The sequence below is a fragment of the Manis pentadactyla genome, chromosome 9, assembly GCF_030020395.1.
Source record: "Manis pentadactyla isolate mManPen7 chromosome 9, mManPen7.hap1, whole genome shotgun sequence".
NCBI classification, from domain to species: Eukaryota; Metazoa; Chordata; class Mammalia; order Pholidota; family Manidae; genus Manis; species Manis pentadactyla.
The window spans coordinates 88,089,001-88,108,470 of record NC_080027.1 but is presented as its reverse complement, the minus strand read 5'-3'; the positions used below and the strand labels follow the sequence as shown (position 1 = coordinate 88,108,470).

The window sequence follows — 19,470 nt, the reverse complement described above, 5'->3', positions numbered from 1 at the left end:
CTTCTTTACAGCAAAGGACACCATCAATAAAACAAAAAGAGAACCTACAATATGGGAGAATATATTCATAAATGGCAGATCCAATAAAGGGTTAACATCCAAAATATATAAAGAGCTCACACACCTCAACAAACAAAAAGCAAATAATTCAATTTAAAAATGGGCAGAGAAGCTGAACAGACAGTTCTCTAAAGAAGAAATTCAGATAGCCAACAGACCCATGAAAAGATGCTCCATGTCACTAGTCATCAGAGAAATGCAAATTAAAACGACAATGAGATATCACCTCACACCAGTAAGGACTACCACCATCCAAAAGACAGACAACAACAAATGTTGGGGAGGCTGTGGAGAAAGGGGAACCCTCCTACACTGCTGGTGGGAATGTAAATTAGTTCAACCGTTGTGGAAAGCAGTATGGAGGTTCCTCAAAATGCTCAAAATAGAAATACCATTTGACCCAGGAATTCCACTTCTAGGAATTTACCCTAAGAATGCAGCAGCCCCATTTGAAAAGGCAGATGCACCCCTATGTTTATTGCAGCACTATTTACAATAGCCAAGAAATGGAAGCAACCTAAGTGTCCATCAGTAGATGAATGGATAAAGAAGATATGGTACATATACACAATGGAATATTATTCATCCAGAAGAAGAAAACAAATCCTACCATTTGCAGCAACATGGATGGAGCTACAGGGTATTATGCTCAGTGAAATAAGCCTGGCAGAGAAAGACAAGTACCAAATGATTTCACTCATGTGTGGAGTATAAGAACAATGAAAAACTGAAGGAACAAAACAGCAGCAAAATCACAGAACCCAAGAATGGACTAACAGTTACCAAAGGGAAAGGGACTGGGGAGAATGGGTGGGAAGGGAGGGATAAGGTCGGGGAAAAAGAAAGGGGGCGTTACAACTAGCATGTATAATGTGGGTGGGGGCATGGGGAGGGCTGTATAACACAGTGAAGACAAGTAGTGATTCTACAGCATCTTACTGTGCTGATGGACAGTGACTCTAATGGGGTTTGTTGGGTGGACTTGGTGAAAGGGGAGCCTAGTAAACCTAATGTTCTTCAGGTAATTGTAGATTAATGATAAAAAAATTTTTTTTTAATCCTCAGGTTGTTGAAAAGGTATCATCCACTTAAATCAATAAAAAAGTAAAAATAAATAATGTAACTTAAATTGCTGATTACTCAGTTTAAAACACAATCTAAAGGTACTTCTCTTCCTCCTCCTCCTCCACATTTTTCATATTAGATGTCATAATCTGCAGTTTTTGTATATCCTATGATAATTGTGTATAATTGTTTTTGCTTTTTTTTCTGTTTTAATTTCATACTTGTTTGGTAATTAGTTTGCTGCCTTTACTGTAGGTTTATTTTCACTGGTGAAAGCTATTTAGCCTTAGGATGATTTCCATCTATATCAGTTCCTTTAACATGTCCTGTAAGGCTGTTTTAGTGGTGGCAAATTTTTCAACTTTTGTTTATCTGGAAATTTTTAAATACCTGCTTCAAATTTAAATGATAGTCTTGCCAGGTAGAGGATTCTTGATTGGAGGTCCTTCTGTTTTTCAGTACATTAAATATATCATGACACTCTCTTCTGGCCTGTAGAGTTTCTGTTCAGAAGTCTGCTGATAGCTTGATGGGATTTCCATTATAAGTAATCTTTTTTCTCTCTCTGGCTGCTTTCAACACTCTCTCCTTATCCTTGATCTTTGCCATTTTAATTATTATATGTCTTGGTGTTGTCTTCCTGCATTTCTTTTGTTATGGGATCTCTGCACTTCTATAACCTGGGTGTCTATTTTCTTCCTCAGATTGTGGATGTTTTCAAAAGTTATTTCCTTAAAGAGACTTTCTATACCTTTGTCTTTCTCTTCTCCTTGTGGCACCCCTATTATGCAAATATTGTTTTGTTTGGATTGGTCACATAGCTCTCTTATCATTTTTTCATTTCTAGAGATCCTTTATTCTCTCTGTTCCTCTGCTTCTTTCCTTTCATGTTGTCTGATTTCCATTTCATTTACCATGTCCTCTACATGATATAATCTGCTTTTAAATCTCTCCATTATATGTTTCATTTCAAATATTCATTTCATTTCAAATATTCATTTCAAATATTCAATGTATTCTTCAGCTCCGAGTGGCTCTTTCCAGGTTTTCTATCTCATTTATAATGGTTATATCATCTTGCTGGACTGACCCTTTTATCGTTATGTAATGTCCTTCTTTGTCTCTTGTTACTGCTTTGTTTTGAAATCTGTTTTCACTAATGTAAGTACTGCTACTTCTGCTTTCTTCTATTTTTTGCATGGACTATCTTTCTTCTTCCATGGACTATCATGACTTCTATTTTGAAATCTTTATGAAGATTGGTGATCTTTGTTTCTTTTAGCCATCTTTCTCGGTTCTGTGTTGTAGTTTTCTTTGGATCATATTCCTCTGCCTACCCATTTTTTTCAGGGTTTCTGTGTTTCTTCATTTGCACTAGATATCTTTGCTGTGCCTCCTGGCCCCTCCCTGTATGGTCCTCTCACCTTCCTTGGGTGTAGTGGGTCTGCTTTGCAGTCTTCAGGTCCTTTTCAGGTCTGGTTGCATTTGATGTACTTTCCTCTTTTACTTGTTTTTGGGAGGCGGTTTCCATCTGCCTTCCTATTCCTCCATCTTTAATCCTTTCTGGGCAAAACTTTTTTTTTGGTATCGTTGATATTGTGGTTACTAGATTCCCCCTATTATCAAATCCCCCACCACATACCCCATTACAGTTACTGTCCATCAGCATAATAATATTCTGTAGAATCACTACTTGTCTTCTCTGTGCTATACTGCCTTCCCTGTGCCCCCCTGCTACATTGTGTGCTAATCATAATGCCCCTTATTCCCCTTATCCCTCCCTTCCCACCCATCCTCCCCAGTCCCTTTCCCTTTGGCAACTGTTGGTCCATTCTTGGGTTCTGTGAGTCTGCTGCTGTTTTGTTCCTTCAGTTTTTTCTTTGTTCTTATGCACCACATATGAGTGAAATCATTTGGTACTTCTCTTTCTCTGCCTGGCTTATTCCACTGATCATAATACCCTCTAACTCCATCCATGTTGTTGCAAATGGTAGGATTTGTTTTCTTCTTGTGGCTGAATAATATCCCATTGTGTATATGTACCACATCTTCTTTATCCATTCATCTACTGATGGACACTTAGGTTGCTTCCATTTCTTGGCTTTGTAAATAGTGTTGCGATAAACATAGGGGTGCATATGTCTTTTAGAGACTGAGAAACTTCATTCTTAGGGTAAATTCCTAGGAATGAAATTCCTGGATCAAATGGTATTTCTGTTTTTAGTTTTTTGAGGAATCTCCATACTGCTTTCCACAATGGTTGAACTAGTTTACATTCCCACCAGCAGTGTAGGAGGGTTTCCCTTTCTCCGTATCCTTGCCAGCATTTGTTAGTTTGAGGGAAAAACTTTTTTAAGAATATACCAAGTATAGGTCAGTGTATGGGTGAACACTCTCCTACACTGGCATTAGGAATGTGGATAGGTATACTATTTTAGGAAGGCAAATTGCCAATACCTCAGAAATATAAAACAGTGTTTACCCCTTTTTGTAGTACTTCCATTTTCAGATATATGTATTATGTGTTGCTTATCCCAATCCCTGAAGGCTCTTCCATTCTTTGTCTCAGAGCTCCTGATGAAGTAGAAGCACAAGGGCCTCCCTTCAGTTTCCCCCTTCCCCATGTGCTGACACTTGAAATAACATTAGGAAACGATTTCCAATCTTAATATAATAAAAAACATAAACTGTAAACTCAGCTGGTAGGGGTAACACAACAATGTAAGTTTGAGTGTATTGATAATCTGACACCCTTTTATTTTCTGTTTTGATCAGTGGAGTGAGAAAGATATTTTTTCTTTCTTTGTAATAAGTTACAATCTGCTTGCTTGAAAATTCAAATGATAGGAAAAGCACAAATGGAAAACCAAAAGCCCTTCCTGCCCCATGTCTCATATAGCCACTGTTGTCATTCTTTTCAGAAAAAAAATTGCTTTTTTTAAGAGCACTGACAATATTCCATCCCAGTAATATAATTATTTTAACTTCTCTTTTGATGGATGCTTTGGTTGTTTCCACATTTTTGTGATTTCAGGATTGCTGCAGTTGGTATCTTTGTGTATTTATCCTGACTAACTTTTGTGAGAAAATCTATAAGGCAAATTCATAATAGTGGGATTGCTGATTCAAAGGTTATCTGTATTTTAAATCTTACTAGATAATGCCAAACTGCTTTCCAGAAAAGTTTCACCAGTTTACCTTCTTGCCAGCAGGTTCTGAGAGTACCTGTTTACTTACACATTTGCCAGAATGAGTAAACACATAAATGTTTTTGTCTATAAAGTGAAAAACTGGACTTTGCTTGTCATTTTGATTTACATTTCTTTATTTTTGAGATTGAGCAGCTTCACTCTCTTTTAAAATGTTTATTGGCTTCCCCATCACCCTCCCATTAAACATTGGGGAAAGATTTTGAGGTAGAAATACAGGGCTCCACAGTGGAGTGGAGGGTGGAACGAGATAGGGGAAAGAGGACAGAGAAAAGACAAAGATCCCGAGGACAAACTATGCTTCCTCCTCCCTCTTTCTAGGACCTACCTGTCTGTCTTCAACTGTGCACAAACAGATAGAAGCTGTGAACAGAGGTATTTCATGTCCTTCCAGAACAAAATAGTCAGAGTGCCCTATGGGTCCATGTCTTCAATTCTCTGCTCTCCCAACCAGAGTTGGGAGTTACCACATCCAGAAGCCTTCCACCTTCCCTTCCCTGTTTCATTTACTTTCTTTCATTTTTCCTCTTATTTCCTCACTTCTTTTTTCTCCCTAAAAGTCTTTCTTTTCCTTTTTTTCTCATTCTCTATTTCCCAAGAGTCTTCTTTCTCTCTTCTATCTCTCCTCTTACCCTCTTTTTTGTCTTATTAGGCTCCCTGTCCTTAGAATGCTTGTATTATGAACTTGAAATTTAATTTCACTGAAATAAATTTCACTTAAATAAACTACCAATTAATTTGTTTATTAAATTTTATGTACTTCTTTCTAAAATGCGACTGGGAGAATTGAAAGTTCCCTCTTTTGCTTCTCTCTAAAAATAATAAGACACAGTAAATAACTTATTTATTTGTAACCCATTGTTAAAATGTTTTAGACCTATTAGCTTTGATTTAAAAAAACAAGAAGAATCCTTCTAACTTACTCTACAGCTGTACAGTTAACTACTTAATCACTATGCAGAAATTTAACTTAACATTTTATGGTTTTGATGCTGTCATCCTAGACTAAATCTCCTTGAAGGAGAAACATGTCAGAGAATTACACACCTATGCACATATGTTAATACAGTCCTTAAAGTTACTTAGTATAGTTGAGCAGTAAAGTTCCCAAGAAGGAAGAGGAAGCTATTAACCCTTTTCCTTTCCCCCTGGCAGGGTCCCTTATGCTGAGTTCACCACTTGTTAAGAGCAGACAGCTTCTTCATGATGAATTTGGTGAACTAAACCCACGTCTTCGAGAACCCCGAGATCTCTTTGCCTTTTTCTCTAGCAGCCAGCCACTGCAGGCTCCACGATGGCCAAAAGAATGCGAGGTCATCAAGGAAAATGTTCATCATATTGGTAATGTGATTTATGTGTGGTGCTATTGCTATTCTGACAGACTTCACTGAGACCTTAAGTTTTAAGTCCTACATACAGAAGTATAAGAAAGACAGATTCAACATCTGTTACCTTGAAATGAATAAACCCTGGGAAACTGATACATATCACCAAGTGAGAAGTTCACTATGTGTAAACTAGAATGCTTCTGAGTTTATTGGAATGGGAAGATACCTTTCCAGAGGCAAAAATATATCAATATTTGAATGTTTTTTAGATTATTCCCATTTTAATATTAATATGCTTAGTTGAATTTTATAAGAGTTGTATTTTTACCAGCCCTGGTATAATTGATGAACACAATATATATCAGAACATAGTTTTTACCATTTTTAATGATATTTTCAGATTAATGGAGTTTTTTATGGGAATGCTGGAGACTTTTTAAAATGACATTGTTGGGCTATTGGTGCAATTATAACCTTTCCATTCATTTTATGAAACATCTTCAGAAGTGTGTTGCATCAAAAATGGGAGCTCTTTCTAATTGTTTATGTCTACCAAACATTTTGTCTCTGCTTTAGATTGGTAGATTAAAAAACTGGATATTTCTTATTTTCTCATTTCCCTCTTTTAATATTCATCTAATCTATATTTATTAAGCTTCTACCATATGCTAACTACAGTACTGGTTGTTAAAGATACAGTAATAAACAGGATGGAGACATCTAGAGCTCACAGGCTAGGGGTAAGTTAAAGATATAACTAGGCAATCACATAGAGCTTATGTAGAAGTTATTCTGGGTACACTTAACCCCAGCCTTGAAGATCAGTGAGGGTTTCCTCAAGAGAAGTTCACATGCAAGCTGAGATATGAAGGATGAGGTAAAAGTGATCCAGTTGAATGTGGGGGGAATTGGTGACGGGGGGAGTGTAGTAAACATAATGTTCCTCATGTAATTGTAGATTAATGATACCAAAAAAAAAGTGATCCAGTTTAGAGGATCAAAGAAAAATATTCCAGTTAAAAGAAATAGAAAAAGAACATGGTGCCTTTGGTTAACCGTGGAGCCTTAAGCAAGAAAGACAACAGATGAAGCTGAAAATACAGGAATGTACTCATTGTCTTGGGACAGAACTACTCTTAAGAAGGTTTGGGATGGGGAGTGAACTTTGAAATGGGGAGGGTGCGTTTTGAATTATTATGTTAACTGGAAGTTCCTAAGGTCATATGTCCCTTCACTTTATGATTTTTATCTTCCTTCCTTCCTTCTTCCCTCCCTCCCTCCCTCCCTCCCTCCCTCCCTCCCTTCCTTCCTGTCTCTCTCTCTTTGTCTCTCTCTCTCTTTCTCTCTTTTTCTTTCTTTCTCTTTCTTTCTTTCTGTCTTTCTCTTTCTTTCTTTCCTTTTTCTTTTTATTAAAGTATCATTGATATACACTCTTACAAAGGTTTCACATGAAAAACATTGTGGTTACTACATTCACCCATGTTATCAAGTCCCCCCAATACCCCGTTGAAGTCACTGTCCATCAGTGTAGTAAGATGCCACAGTGTCACTATTACTCTTCTCTGTGCTACACTGTCTTCCCTCTGACCACCCCTATACCATGAGTACTAATCATAATACACCTCAATCCCTTTCTCCCTCCCTCCCCACTTACCCTCTGCCATCACTCCCCTTTGGTAACCTCTAGTTCTTTCTTGGAGTCTGAGTCGGCTGCTATTTAGTTCCTTCCGTTTTGCTTCATTGTTATACTCCACAAATGAGGGAAATCATTTGGTACTTGTCTTTCTCCGCCTGGCTTATTTCATTGAGCATAATATCCACCAGCTCCATCCATGTTGTTGCAAATGGTAGGATTTGTTTCTTTCTTGTGGCTGAATAATATTCCATTGTATATATATATATATACCACCTCTTCTTTATCCATTCATCTACTGATGGACACTTAGGTTGCTTCCATATCTTGACTATTGTAAATAGTGCTGAAATAAACATAGGGGTGCATATGTCTTTTTGAATCTGAGAACTTGTTTTCTTTGGGGAAATTCCTAGGAGTGGGATTCCTGGGTCAAATGGTATTTCTATTTTTAGTTTTTTGAGGAACCTCCATATTGCTTTGAACTAGCTTACATTCCCACCAGCAGTGTAGGAGGGTTCCCCTTTCTCCACATCCTCACTAGCATTTGTTGTTCCTTGTATTTCCAATGTTGGCCATCCTAACTGGTGTGAAGTGATATCTCATTGTGGTTTTAATTTCCATTTCCCTGATAATTAGCAATGTAGCACATCTTTTTGTGTGTCTGTTGGCCATATGAATTTCTTCTTTGGAGAAGTGTCTGTTCATATCCTCACCCATTTTTTAATAGGGTTATTTACTTTTTGGGTGTTGAGGTGTATGAGTTCTTTATATATTTTAGATGTTAACCCCTTGTTGGATATGTAATTCACAAATGTGAAATTAATTCCCATACTGTAGGATGCCTTTTTGTTTTGCTGATGGTGTCCTTTGCTGTACAGAAGCTTTTCAGCTTGATGTAGTCCCATTTGTTCATTTTTGCTTTTGTTTCCTTTGCCTGAGGAGATGTGCTCAGGAAAAAGTTGCTCATGTTTATATTCAAGAGATTTTGCCTATGTTTTCTTCTAAGAGTTTTTATGGTTTCATGACTTATATTCAGGCCTTCGATCCATTACAAGTTTACTTTTGTGTATGGAATTAGAGAATAATCCAGTTTCATTCTCTTACATGTAGCTGTCCAGTTTTGCCAACACCAGAAGTTGAAGAGGCTGTCATTTCCCCATTGTATATCTGTGGCTCCTTTATTGTATATTAATTGGCCATATATGTGTGGGTTTATATCTGGTCTCTCTCTTCTGTTCCATCGATCTATGGGTCTGTTCTTGTGCCAGTACCAAATTGTCTTGATTACTGTGGCTTTGTAGTACAGCTTGAAGTTGGGGAGCGTAGTCACTCCAACTTTATTCTTCCTTCTCAGGATTGCTTTGGCTATTCAGGGTCTTCTGTGGTTCCTTATGAATTTTAGAAATATTTGCTCTAGGTCGTTGAAGAATGTCATTGGTCTTTTGATAGGGATTGCATTGAATCTGTAGATTGCTTTAGGCAGGATGGCCATTTTGACAATATTAATTCTTCCTATCCATGAGCATGGGATGTATTTCCTTTTATTGGTATCTTCTTTAATTTCTCTCATGAGTGTCTTGTAGTTTTCAGAGTATAGGTCTTTCACTTCCTCAGTTAGGTTTATTCATAGGTATTTTATTCTTTTTGATGCAGTTGTGAATGAAATTTTTTTCTTGATTTCTCTTTCTGCTAGTTCTTCATTAGTATATAGGAATGCCACAGATTTCTGTCTATTAATTTTATATCGTGCAACTTTGCTGAATTCAGATTTTAGATCTAGTAGTTTGGGAGTGGATACTTTAGTGTTTTTTTATGTACAATATCATGTAATCTGCAAAGAGTTACAGTTTAACTTTTCCTTACCAATCTGGGTGCCTTTTCTTTCTTTGTGTTTTCTGATTGCTCCAGAACTATGTTGAATAAAAGTGGGGAGAGTGGGTAGCCTTGTCTTGTTCCTGATCTTAAAGAAAATGCTTTCAGCTTCTCGCTGTTAAGTATGATGTTGGCTGTGGGTTTGTCATATATGACCTTTATTATGTTGAGGTACGTGCCCTCCATACCCATTTTGTTGAGAGTTTTTATCATGAATGGATGTTGAGTTTTTTCAAATGCTTTTTCAGCATCTATGGAGATGATGATGTGGTTTTTGCCCTTTTTGTTGATGTGGTGGATGCTGATGGATTTTCGAATATTGTACCATCCTTGCATCCATGGTATAAATCCTACTTGATCATGATGGACAATCTTTTTAATGTATTTTATAATTCAGTTTGCTAATATTTTGCTGAGGATTTTTCCATGTTTGTTTATCAAGGATATTGGTCTGTAATTTTCTTTTTTGTGGTGTCTTTGCCTGATTTTGATATTAGAGTGATGCTGGTCTCATAGAATGAGTTTGGAAGTATTCCTTCCTCTTCTACTTTTTGGAAGTCTTTAATGAGGATGGGTATTAGGTCTTCACTAAATGTTTGATAATATTCAGCAGTGAAGCCATCTGGTCCAGGTGTTTTGTTCTTAGGTAATTTTTTTATTACCAATTCGATTTCATTGCTGGTAATTAGTCTGCTTCAGATTTTCCATTTCTTCCTTGGTCAGCCTTGGAATGTTGTATTTTTCTAGAAAGTTGTCCATTTCTTCTAGGTTATCCAGTTTGTTCGCATATAATTTTTCATAGTATTCTCTAATAACTCTTTGTATTTCTGTGGTGTCCTTAGTGATTTTTCCTTTCTCATTTCTGATTTTGTTTATGTGTGTAGACTCTTTTTTTTCTTGATAAACCTGGATAGGGGCTTATCTACTTTTTTTTTTTTCTCTCAGAACCAGCTTCTGCTTTCACTGATTCTTTCTATTGTTTTATTCTTCTTGATTTTATTTATTTATGGTCTATTCTTTATTTTTTTTAACTATGTAAATGTGTTTATTTTCTATAGCATATTGAGTAAAAGGATTTTTGGGGGGGTATCCTTAATATACAATCACATGAGCAACAGTGTGGTTACTAGATTCCTCCCATTATCAAGTCCTCAGCACATTCCCTATTAGAGTCACTGTCCATCATCATAGTAAGATGCTATAGAGTCATTACTTGTCTTCTCTCCTTCCCCGTGCCCCCCTTCCACATTATGAGTGCTAATTGTAATGTCCCTAATTCCCCTTCACCCTACCTCCCATGCAGCCTCCCCAGTCCCTTTCCCTTTGGCAACTGTTAGTCCATTCTTGGGTTCTGTGAGTCTGCTGCTGTTTTGTTCCTTCAGTTTTTGCTTTGTTCTTATGCTTGACAGATGAGTGAAATTATTTGGTACTTGTCTTTCTCCACCTGGCTTATTTCACTGAGCATAATACCCTGTAGCTCCATCCATGTTGTTTCAAATGGTAGGATTTATTTCTTCTTATGGCTGAATATTCCATTGTGTATATGTACTACATCTTCTTTATCCATTCATCTACTGATGGACACTTAGGTTGCTTCCATATCTTGGCTATTGTAAAAAGTGCTGTGATGAACATAGGGGTGCATATGTCTTTTTGAATCTGAGAACTTGTTTTATTGGGGAAATTCCTAGGAGTGGGATTCCCGGGTCAAATGGTATTTCTATTTTCAGTTTTTTGAGGAACCTCCATACTGCTTTCCACAATGGTTGAACTAGTTTACACTCCCACCAACAGTGTAGGAGGGTTCCCTTCTCTCTCCATCCTTGCCAGCATTTGTTGTTCCTAGACTTTTCTATGTTGGCCATCCTACCTGTTGTGAGGTGACATCTCATTGTGGTTTTCATTTTCATTTCCCTGATAATTAGCAATGTGGAGCATCTTTTCATGCACCTCTTGGCCATCCGAATTTCTTCTTTGGCGAAGTATCTGTTCATATCCTCTGCCCATTTTTTAATCGGGTTATTTGCTTTTTCAGTGTTGAGGAATGTAAGTTCTTTATATATTTTAGATGTTAACCCCTTGTTGGATATGTCATTTACAAATATATTCTCCCATACTGTAGGATGCTTTTTGTTCTGCTGATGGTGTCCTTTGCTCTTCAGAAGCTTTTTAGCATGATGTAGTCCTATTTGTTCATTTTTTATTTTGTTTCCCTTGCTCAAGGATATATGTTCAGGAAAAAGTTGCTCATGTTTATATTCAAGAAATTTTAGCCTATGTTTCTTCTAAGAATTTTATGGTTTCATGACTTACATTTAGGTCGTTGTTCCATTTCGAGTTTACTTCTGTGTATGGAGTTAGACAATGATCCAGTTTCATTCTCTTGCATGTAGCTATTGCTCTGTTCTTTATTATATCCCTCCTACTGACTTTGGGCCTCATTGGTTGTTCTTTTTTTTAATGAGAGCAAGTGAGAGGCTTTATTTTTTATTTAGAGATAATGTTAGAGGAAAAAGCTCCTGGCTTGCACCAGGAGGGGACAAGAGAGGCCGGAGTGGTGCGTTGTCTAGTGGATTTATAGGCAGTTGAGAGAGAAAGGACTCAGGATGCAGACCTGCCAGATGGTCCCAAAGTGTTTATTTTTGAAGAGATAGTAAGTTTCTTATCAGTGTGTTATTCTTCAAAGTTAGCTTAACACATGAAATTTACTGTTTTGATTCTTTTCCAGAATGTCAGCTTCTGTCTGGAAGCATATTAATCAAGACTGTCTGCCTTGCCTTCAATGTGGGCTGTTTGATTAAAATGCAATCTTAGCTTTAAGATAGAATTCTTCCTGAATAAGCTGGGCCTTTTAGCAGGGGCTAAAGTAAATCTTACAATGGTATGTTCTAATTGACATAGTGAAAGCTTAGGCTATGCTGAGGTACTTTTCTTTATCTGGGGAGTATTCAAACTTTTAGGCCAAGTTGCTCTTGGCTTTTTAGTTTTAACTAATCTCACTGAAAAATGCTCATGTTCCTAGTTTGATATTTTTACTTTGGAGAATTAATGTGACTATGGCTTTGCTTAATTGTTTAAAACACAGTTTTGGTAGGGGTCTTTTTCCCGGAGGCCCTCACCCTACTCTGACTACACCCACAGTCCCTGTCTCATTCCCCCCTCTATAGATAGAAACCCTGGCTGCTGCTAGGTAAAGGGAGCAACAGCCACTCTAGCTGCTTCATGCTGAGAGAGGGCGTAGTAAAGGGTGTAGTTAGGTCTCCATCAGTGGTTGGTCAAGAGGGCCTCAAGATTGGCACTTCCACCTTGGATTCCATTTCCATCACCATTTGCAGTTTTATGGCTTCTAGGCAAGATAGAATAAATTGTGTTATTAGTTTAAGTAGCAACATCTGGAGTTGTATTTTCCATTTTGGAGGAATAAACTTGATGAGATTTTGAATGTGTGGCTGAAATAGTAAAAGTTTAATTGAAATGATGGGAGAAAACTAAAACATTTGGAGAATCATAGCCAGATATTTTGAGGAAACTAGAATTCTGGATCTAGTTTATGTCCCAATGACTAGTATTAGGATTTAGTATAGATAAGGCTGCATTATTGATACAATACTTTTCTCTCTAGTTACCCTCATTTTTATTAGAGGTAACCAGATTAAGAAAATAAGCTTAATTCTTGGCTTGATTATTGGCATAAGTGCAGCAAGAAGAGCAATTGATTACGTAGGCTGTTTTAAATGTGCTCTGCTGGAACTTTTTATAAGAAATTTCAAATAGGACTTTTAAAGGCTTCTCAAGGCCAGAAAGCCAAGCTAGACTTGCCATCAGGTTTTGCCTGCAGTACCTATAGATTTGGGTGAATTCCTCTCTTCTTGAAGTCCCTAAGACATTCTGAGGTTCCTGCACCTGCCAGGAAGTGACCTTCCTTACTCACCTGGTAAGGCTGCTGGAAACTCTGTAAGCAGAGTACTAGGCCAGTTCTTCCAAGGGGCTTTGTTGGCTCTACAAAGTCAGTCTTAGTTCCTTAAAGCTGTCTTATTCATATCTGAGTCTATGCACATGTCTCTTAGGTATGACACTCCAGTCAAACAAAGCCTTTGTAATATAACCAGTGTTTTTAATTGGTCCTGTTACAAGGAAAGCAGATTCTTATTGAGCTTATGCAAATAAACACAGTGCCATAAAATATAAAAATATTTAAAGAGTTTTAAATTCTGGAGGGATCAGGTAGAGAGAAAGATAAATGTTTCAATTATGCTTACAAAGGTATTGTCATTTATTAAACTGTTATCAGCTTAAGAGAAAAAGCTTAAAATACTTTATCAGCAACATTTGAAACAAAAAATTATTTTCCTTAGTTTACTTAATCCTATGTAACTAATACTTGCTTTGCTAGAATTTAGTTCTTACTAGTTTAGGAGTAATAAACCAGTGACTATAAATGATAAAAGACAAATGACAGTGGTTAAAGATTTGATGAGAGCTTACTATAAGACAGTTGACATAGGAAATTTGTATATTCTGTTACAAAACATTCAGTAACAAGTTTTTACCATGATTCCCTTTGACAGTGCTTTCCAGGTAATTAAGCAGGTAATTATATATCAGATCAATATGCCAAATTAACCAAATATTTTCCCTGATGAAGAGAAAAAATATGTTTCAGGAGCCCTCTGGAAAATATCAGTTAACTAGAGGTAAAAGCACCTTTTTATTTTGATCTGTTACGTAATTTTTTTTGGTGTCATTAATCTACAATTACATGAAGAACATTATGTTTACTAGACTCCCCCCATCACCAAGTTCCCCGCACATACCCCATTGCAGTCACTGTCCATCAGCGTAGTAAGATGCTGTAGAATCACTACCTGTCCTCTCCATGCTGTACAGCCTTCCCCATGCCCCCACACACATTATGCATGCTAATCATAATTCCCCCTTTCTTTCCACCCCCCCTTAATCCCTCCCTTCCCACCCAACCTCCCCAGTCCCTTTCCCTTTGGTAACTGTTAGTCCATTCTTGGGTTCTGTGAGTCTGCTGCTGTTTTGTTCCTTCAGTTTTTTCTTTGTTCTTATACTCCACAGATGAATGAAATCATCTGATAACTTGTCTTTCTCCACCAGGCTTATTTCACTGAGCATAATACCCTGTAGCTCCATCCATGTTGTTGCAAATGGTAGGATTTGTTTTCTTCTTGTGGCTGAATAATATACCACATCTTCTTTATCCATTCATCTACTGATGGACACTTAGGTTGTTTCCATGTCTTGGCTATTGTAAATAGTGCTGCGATAAACATAAGGGAACATATGTCTTTTTGAAACTGGGCTGCTGCATTCTTAGGGTAAATTCCTAGAAGTGGAATTCCTGGGTCAAATAGTATTTCTATTTTGAGTTTTTTTGAGTAATCTCCATACTGCTTTCCACAATGGTTGAACTAATTTACATTCCCACCAACAGTGTAGGAGGGTTCCCCTTTCTCCACATCCTCGCCAACATTTATTGTTGTTTGTCTTTTGGATGGTGGCCATCCTTACTGGTGTGAGGTGATATCTCATTGTGGTTTTAATTTGCATATCTCTGATGACTAGTGATGTGGAGCATCTTTTCATGGGTCTGTTGGCCATCTGAATTTCTTCTTTGGAGAACTGTCTGTTCAGTTCCTCTGCCCATTTTTTGATTGGATCATTTCCTTTTTGTTTGTTGAGGTGCATGAGCTCTTTATATATTTTGGATGTCAACCCTTCATCGGAAATTTCATTTATGAATATATTCTCCCATACTGTAGGGTACTTTTTTGTTCTATTGATGGTGTCCTTTGCTGTACAGAAGCTCTTCAGTTTGATGTAGTCCCAGTTGTTTATTTTTGCTTTTGTTTCCCTTGCCCGGGAAGATATGTTCATGAGGAAGTCACTCATGTTTATGTCCAAGAGATTTTTGCCTATGTTTTTTCCAAAAGCACCTTTTTGAATTTGATTTTGGGGAGCTGTCAGAAGAAAGTTTTTAAGACACTTGCCTAAATAGAACCATAGGTCACTATGAAACAATACTTATCTATTTAACCAGAATGACAATAAAAGATTTTAAAGGCAAATACAGGTTACACAGTTGTAAGCAAAATTCTCTTTTAGTCCTTTTAATATTAAGATCTTATTTTCTTAAGACTGCTCATTGAGACTTTAAGCATGAACAACTGCTTTGATAACCCTTTGCAATCTTTTAACATTAATGGTAGAGTAATAAACCTTTGTCCTTTTAACAAACAGAAAAAAAATTCTAGTTTTGCTCTGTACTTGATAAAGACTCATCTGCTATAATTTCACATAGCATGACCATATCAATAATTCTTCCATAAACTTTCTCCAACTTTCTTTTTACATTCAGAGCTCTCCCTCTTTAAATAAACAGCTGCGTGTTAGAACAAAGTTACCTTCTTTTATTAAAAGATACATTCTTTAGCATGCAGAAATGTTTTCCTTATTATTTTAAGTAGTTTTAATTAGGACTTAAAAACATTAGGTACCTTAATTTTCAGTGAACACTGACAAGTAGTCTATTGTAAACCGTTACACTAGCATTCTTTAGATTGATAAATTTATGAACACATTTTATAATTTCTGGAACCATGTGCTTTACAACACAATTTCTCACTAAGCACAAAATATGTCCACCTAAGTTAGCAAACCTTTAAGGTTTTAGGTTACCACAAAGATTCTCAGGCCATTTGTAGGTATACACAGTGTAATATACTAACACACTATTATTAAGATGTTTACTTGCTGCACTTATTTACTTTACTCCTTCCTACCATCCATGCTCACAAAACTTTTACCAAACATTAGACAAAGTCAAACCTCTTTTTAAGCTTTTTTTTTTAAAGATTTAACAGATAACATCAGCTTAAATGACTTTAGGTAAACTTAGGCAGCTGATAACCATAAGGACATGTCTGTTTCAATTCAACTTAAATTAGCATTAATGCTTAATATTTTCTATTAGAGTTTTATGTAAGTTTTAGAATGCCCAATTTTCACAAGCGCTTGTTTTTAAATTAATTAATTCTTATTAATACCATCCCGAGGTAGAAAAATCTTTGATTTACACACATACAGATTGAGATGTAATGACTACAGTTAGCAATACTTTTCATAAAAGAACATATACACAAACAGATAAACTGATACAAAGATTTTAGTTACTAATATCGAATTGCCTTTTTTTTTTTAGCTTATTTGATTAAAAGTATCTCAGTTTTCAAGAATATACTCTAAGGGTGAGCAGTTTATATAACTGGGTTAAGGTTTAGATGGCCCCAGATGAACAGGGCCAATGAAGGCTCTGAATTGATAGTGACTGTGTGTGTGTCCAGGGGTCTGGAAATGAAATCCAATTACAGTTCTAGCATCAGTCATTTAAAGCCAGGCTGTATTGCAGAAGATAATTTTTTTCTGTCTAGGGGGGTCTAGTTTAAAAACTTCCCAACTTTTGAAGATAATGATGAACCCAGTAAGTAGAATAGATTTTTAATAAAAGGATTTAGAAAACAAGTTTTCTATGTAGTAGTTCATGGGACTTTTGACTATTTTCCTTCCTTGTGGCAGAATAAATATAGCTGAATAACTTTATTATATTGTGTACTTCTCTCAGTGGCCAAGCTTCTCTACTCAGAAGTAGACCTTTGAGAAGCTGCTGAAGTGTAGCCTCAGCCTAGACTCTTGCAGCTGCCCATGGCTTTCCTCAGTCCCTTGCATCCAAGGAGATGCCTCTGAAAGGGAATTCTGGCCTCTACTCAGTTGACTTTCCCTATTGAGGCCAGACTTGTGTGAAGAAGATAAAGCACTTCTTTTTAGGGTTTAGAGATCGAATTGCTCCCAGTTCTTCAGAATGCATGCCAGAGGCCTGTCTGGCTCTAAACTTAAAGAGGATGCTCCCACCTGGAAGAGAAAGAGAAAGATGGGTGTCCAGCACTTGATCAGCCTCTCTCTCTGTGAGGGCGGCCCCTTGCATTGGAGCCTAGGTGACAGTGGTCAATCACTGACTCTGCGAGGACTACTGGATTTAACCACTCCTTACCAGCTTGGCCTGTACCTTGCCTTGATTTTCCTCTTGCCTTCCCACTAAGCAAGAGTCACCTTAGAGCTCTGGATTTAGTGGAACCTTACCAGTCTGCTCTTACTTTATGCCTTTGGGAGTTTTAATCTAGATGCTAATTTTCTTTGCATGGTACACTCAGGATCATTCCTTGAGAGCCCCCTGCCTGTCCAATAAATGCAGGGACTGTGTGACCTCTTGCTGCCAGAGCAGTGGCCAGTAAGAGTCACAAGCCTGGTTCACTTCCCTGGGGGCTGCAGAAAAGGAAATGCCTAGCCCCAGGATGACTACCCTTACACTACATTTACATTACACAGGAGAAAGTGGTGCAGGCCCTAAGAGGACTGCTTTGAATAAGGAGCAGGGGAACTTTTCTCCAAGGCCAGAGATAAAATTCATAGGCTACCATGGACAGTTATGGGGGTGTCTATACTCTTAAACACCAGTTTCTGCCACTACATTGGAATTATCCTGCTAGTCACCCACTGTAAGAAATCTGACTTGTGAGACAAAAGGTCAGGTGTCATCTGCAACTCTTGTGTAGGCAGAAGCCTAGCTGGAGATTCACTCAGCACCATCAGATGAGTCAGCTGGAGCCAAGAGCCAGGGAGCACTGTCTACTAGTCCACTCTGCCTCAGAGTCCACAGATTAGGATAGGAAAAGTAGGAAATCAGCTCAGCCACTCCTAGACATTCCCATGTGAAGGCGGGGGATCAAGGAGTGACAGACACCGGGAAACCTTTCACCTGAGACTTAAGATTGGTAGCTGATGCTAATCATCTTTTAAGTGGCTAACGGGTGCCCAGACACATTTTTATGAGATAAAAAAGTGCAGTATTAAGTCAGAAATAAGAGTGAAGTGTATATCTCCTACCTTGTGGTGGTGAGCATCAGGTTCTGTGAAATTGATGAAGTTAGAAGAGAGTTAGGAATGCCCCCTGCAGCACTTAGAAGCCAGGGGGGCTTGGAAAGGCAGGCTGGAAGTCAGAGAGACAGAAAGACACTCCTCATGGGTACCCAGTTGGGCTGTCGGGGTTTGATTCCAGACACACGGACCTTTGAGAAGCCATTGAAGTGTAGCTTCAGCCTAGACTCTCGCAGCTGCCCATGGCTTTCCTCAGTCCCTCGCATCCAAGGAGATGCCTCTGAAAGGGGCATCCACTCAGTTGACTTTCCCAGCTCCCAAGGGAAACAGGGGATCCACTTAGGGAATACAGGGGAACCTGTTGCTCGAGACTTTGAGATTGGCAGCTGGGCTAGTCCCGTTTAAGTGGCTGACGAACTCCCAATGTTGTGTGCCATAGACAGCTTCCTTTCATAAGGGCAGTGAAAGAAAAAGGCATGCACAGATGCCTATACTCACCTCTGAAACTATCCCGCACGAGCCCCCCAAAATGATGCTGGGGTTCTTGTTCACAGAGTTGAAGAATGAACTTTGCCAACACTCAAATAGGAGAGCATGAGAGGCTTTTTTTATTCAGAGATAAAATAAGAGGAAAAAGCTCCTGGCTTGCACCAGGAGGGGACAAGAGAGTCTTGTTCTTCTTTTTCTACTTTTGTTGTGAGTTTAGACTGTTCATATGGGATTGTTCTTCTTTCCTGAGGTAGGCCTGTATTGCAGTATTCTTCCCTCTAAGCACAGCCTTTGCAGCGTCCCACAGATTTTACACTGTTGAGTTATTGTTGTCATTTATCTCCATATATTGCTTGATTTCTGTTTTTATTTGGGCATTGATCCATTGATTATTTAGGAGCATGTTGTTAAGCCTCCATGTGTTTGTGGGATTTTTCATTTTCTTCACATAATTTATTTCTAGTTTCATACCTTTGTGGTCTGAGATGGGTCTTGTTTTTTTATCCATTCAGTGACTCTATGTCTTGTGATTGGTGCATTCAGACCATTTAAATTCAATCTTTTTGAATTTACTGAGGTTCTTTTTGTGGCCTAGTATATGATCTATTCTTGGAAATGTTCCTTGTGCACTTGAGAAGAATTTGTATCCTGCTACTTTTGGGTGGAGTGTTCTGTAGATGTCTGTTAGGTCCATCTGTTCTAATGTGTTGTTCAGTGCCTCTGTCTCCTTATTTTCTGTCTGGTTGATCTGTCCTTTGGAGTGAGTGGTGTGTTGAAGTCTTCTAAAATGAATGCATTGCATTCTATTTCCCCCTTTAATTCTGTCAGTATTTGTTTCGCATATGTAGGTGCTCCT

At 37.8% G+C, this 19,470-nt stretch overlaps 1 protein-coding gene across 1 annotated transcript in view; it reads left to right on the top strand.

Moving 5' to 3' along the window:
• Positions 1–19,470, top strand: part of AGBL2 (AGBL carboxypeptidase 2) — a 98,801-nt gene that overhangs the window by 25,880 nt on the left and 53,451 nt on the right. The window contains 1 exon segment of the mRNA XM_057508218.1: positions 5,490–5,675. Within this exon segment, the coding sequence (XP_057364201.1) occupies positions 5,490–5,675 (186 nt within the window).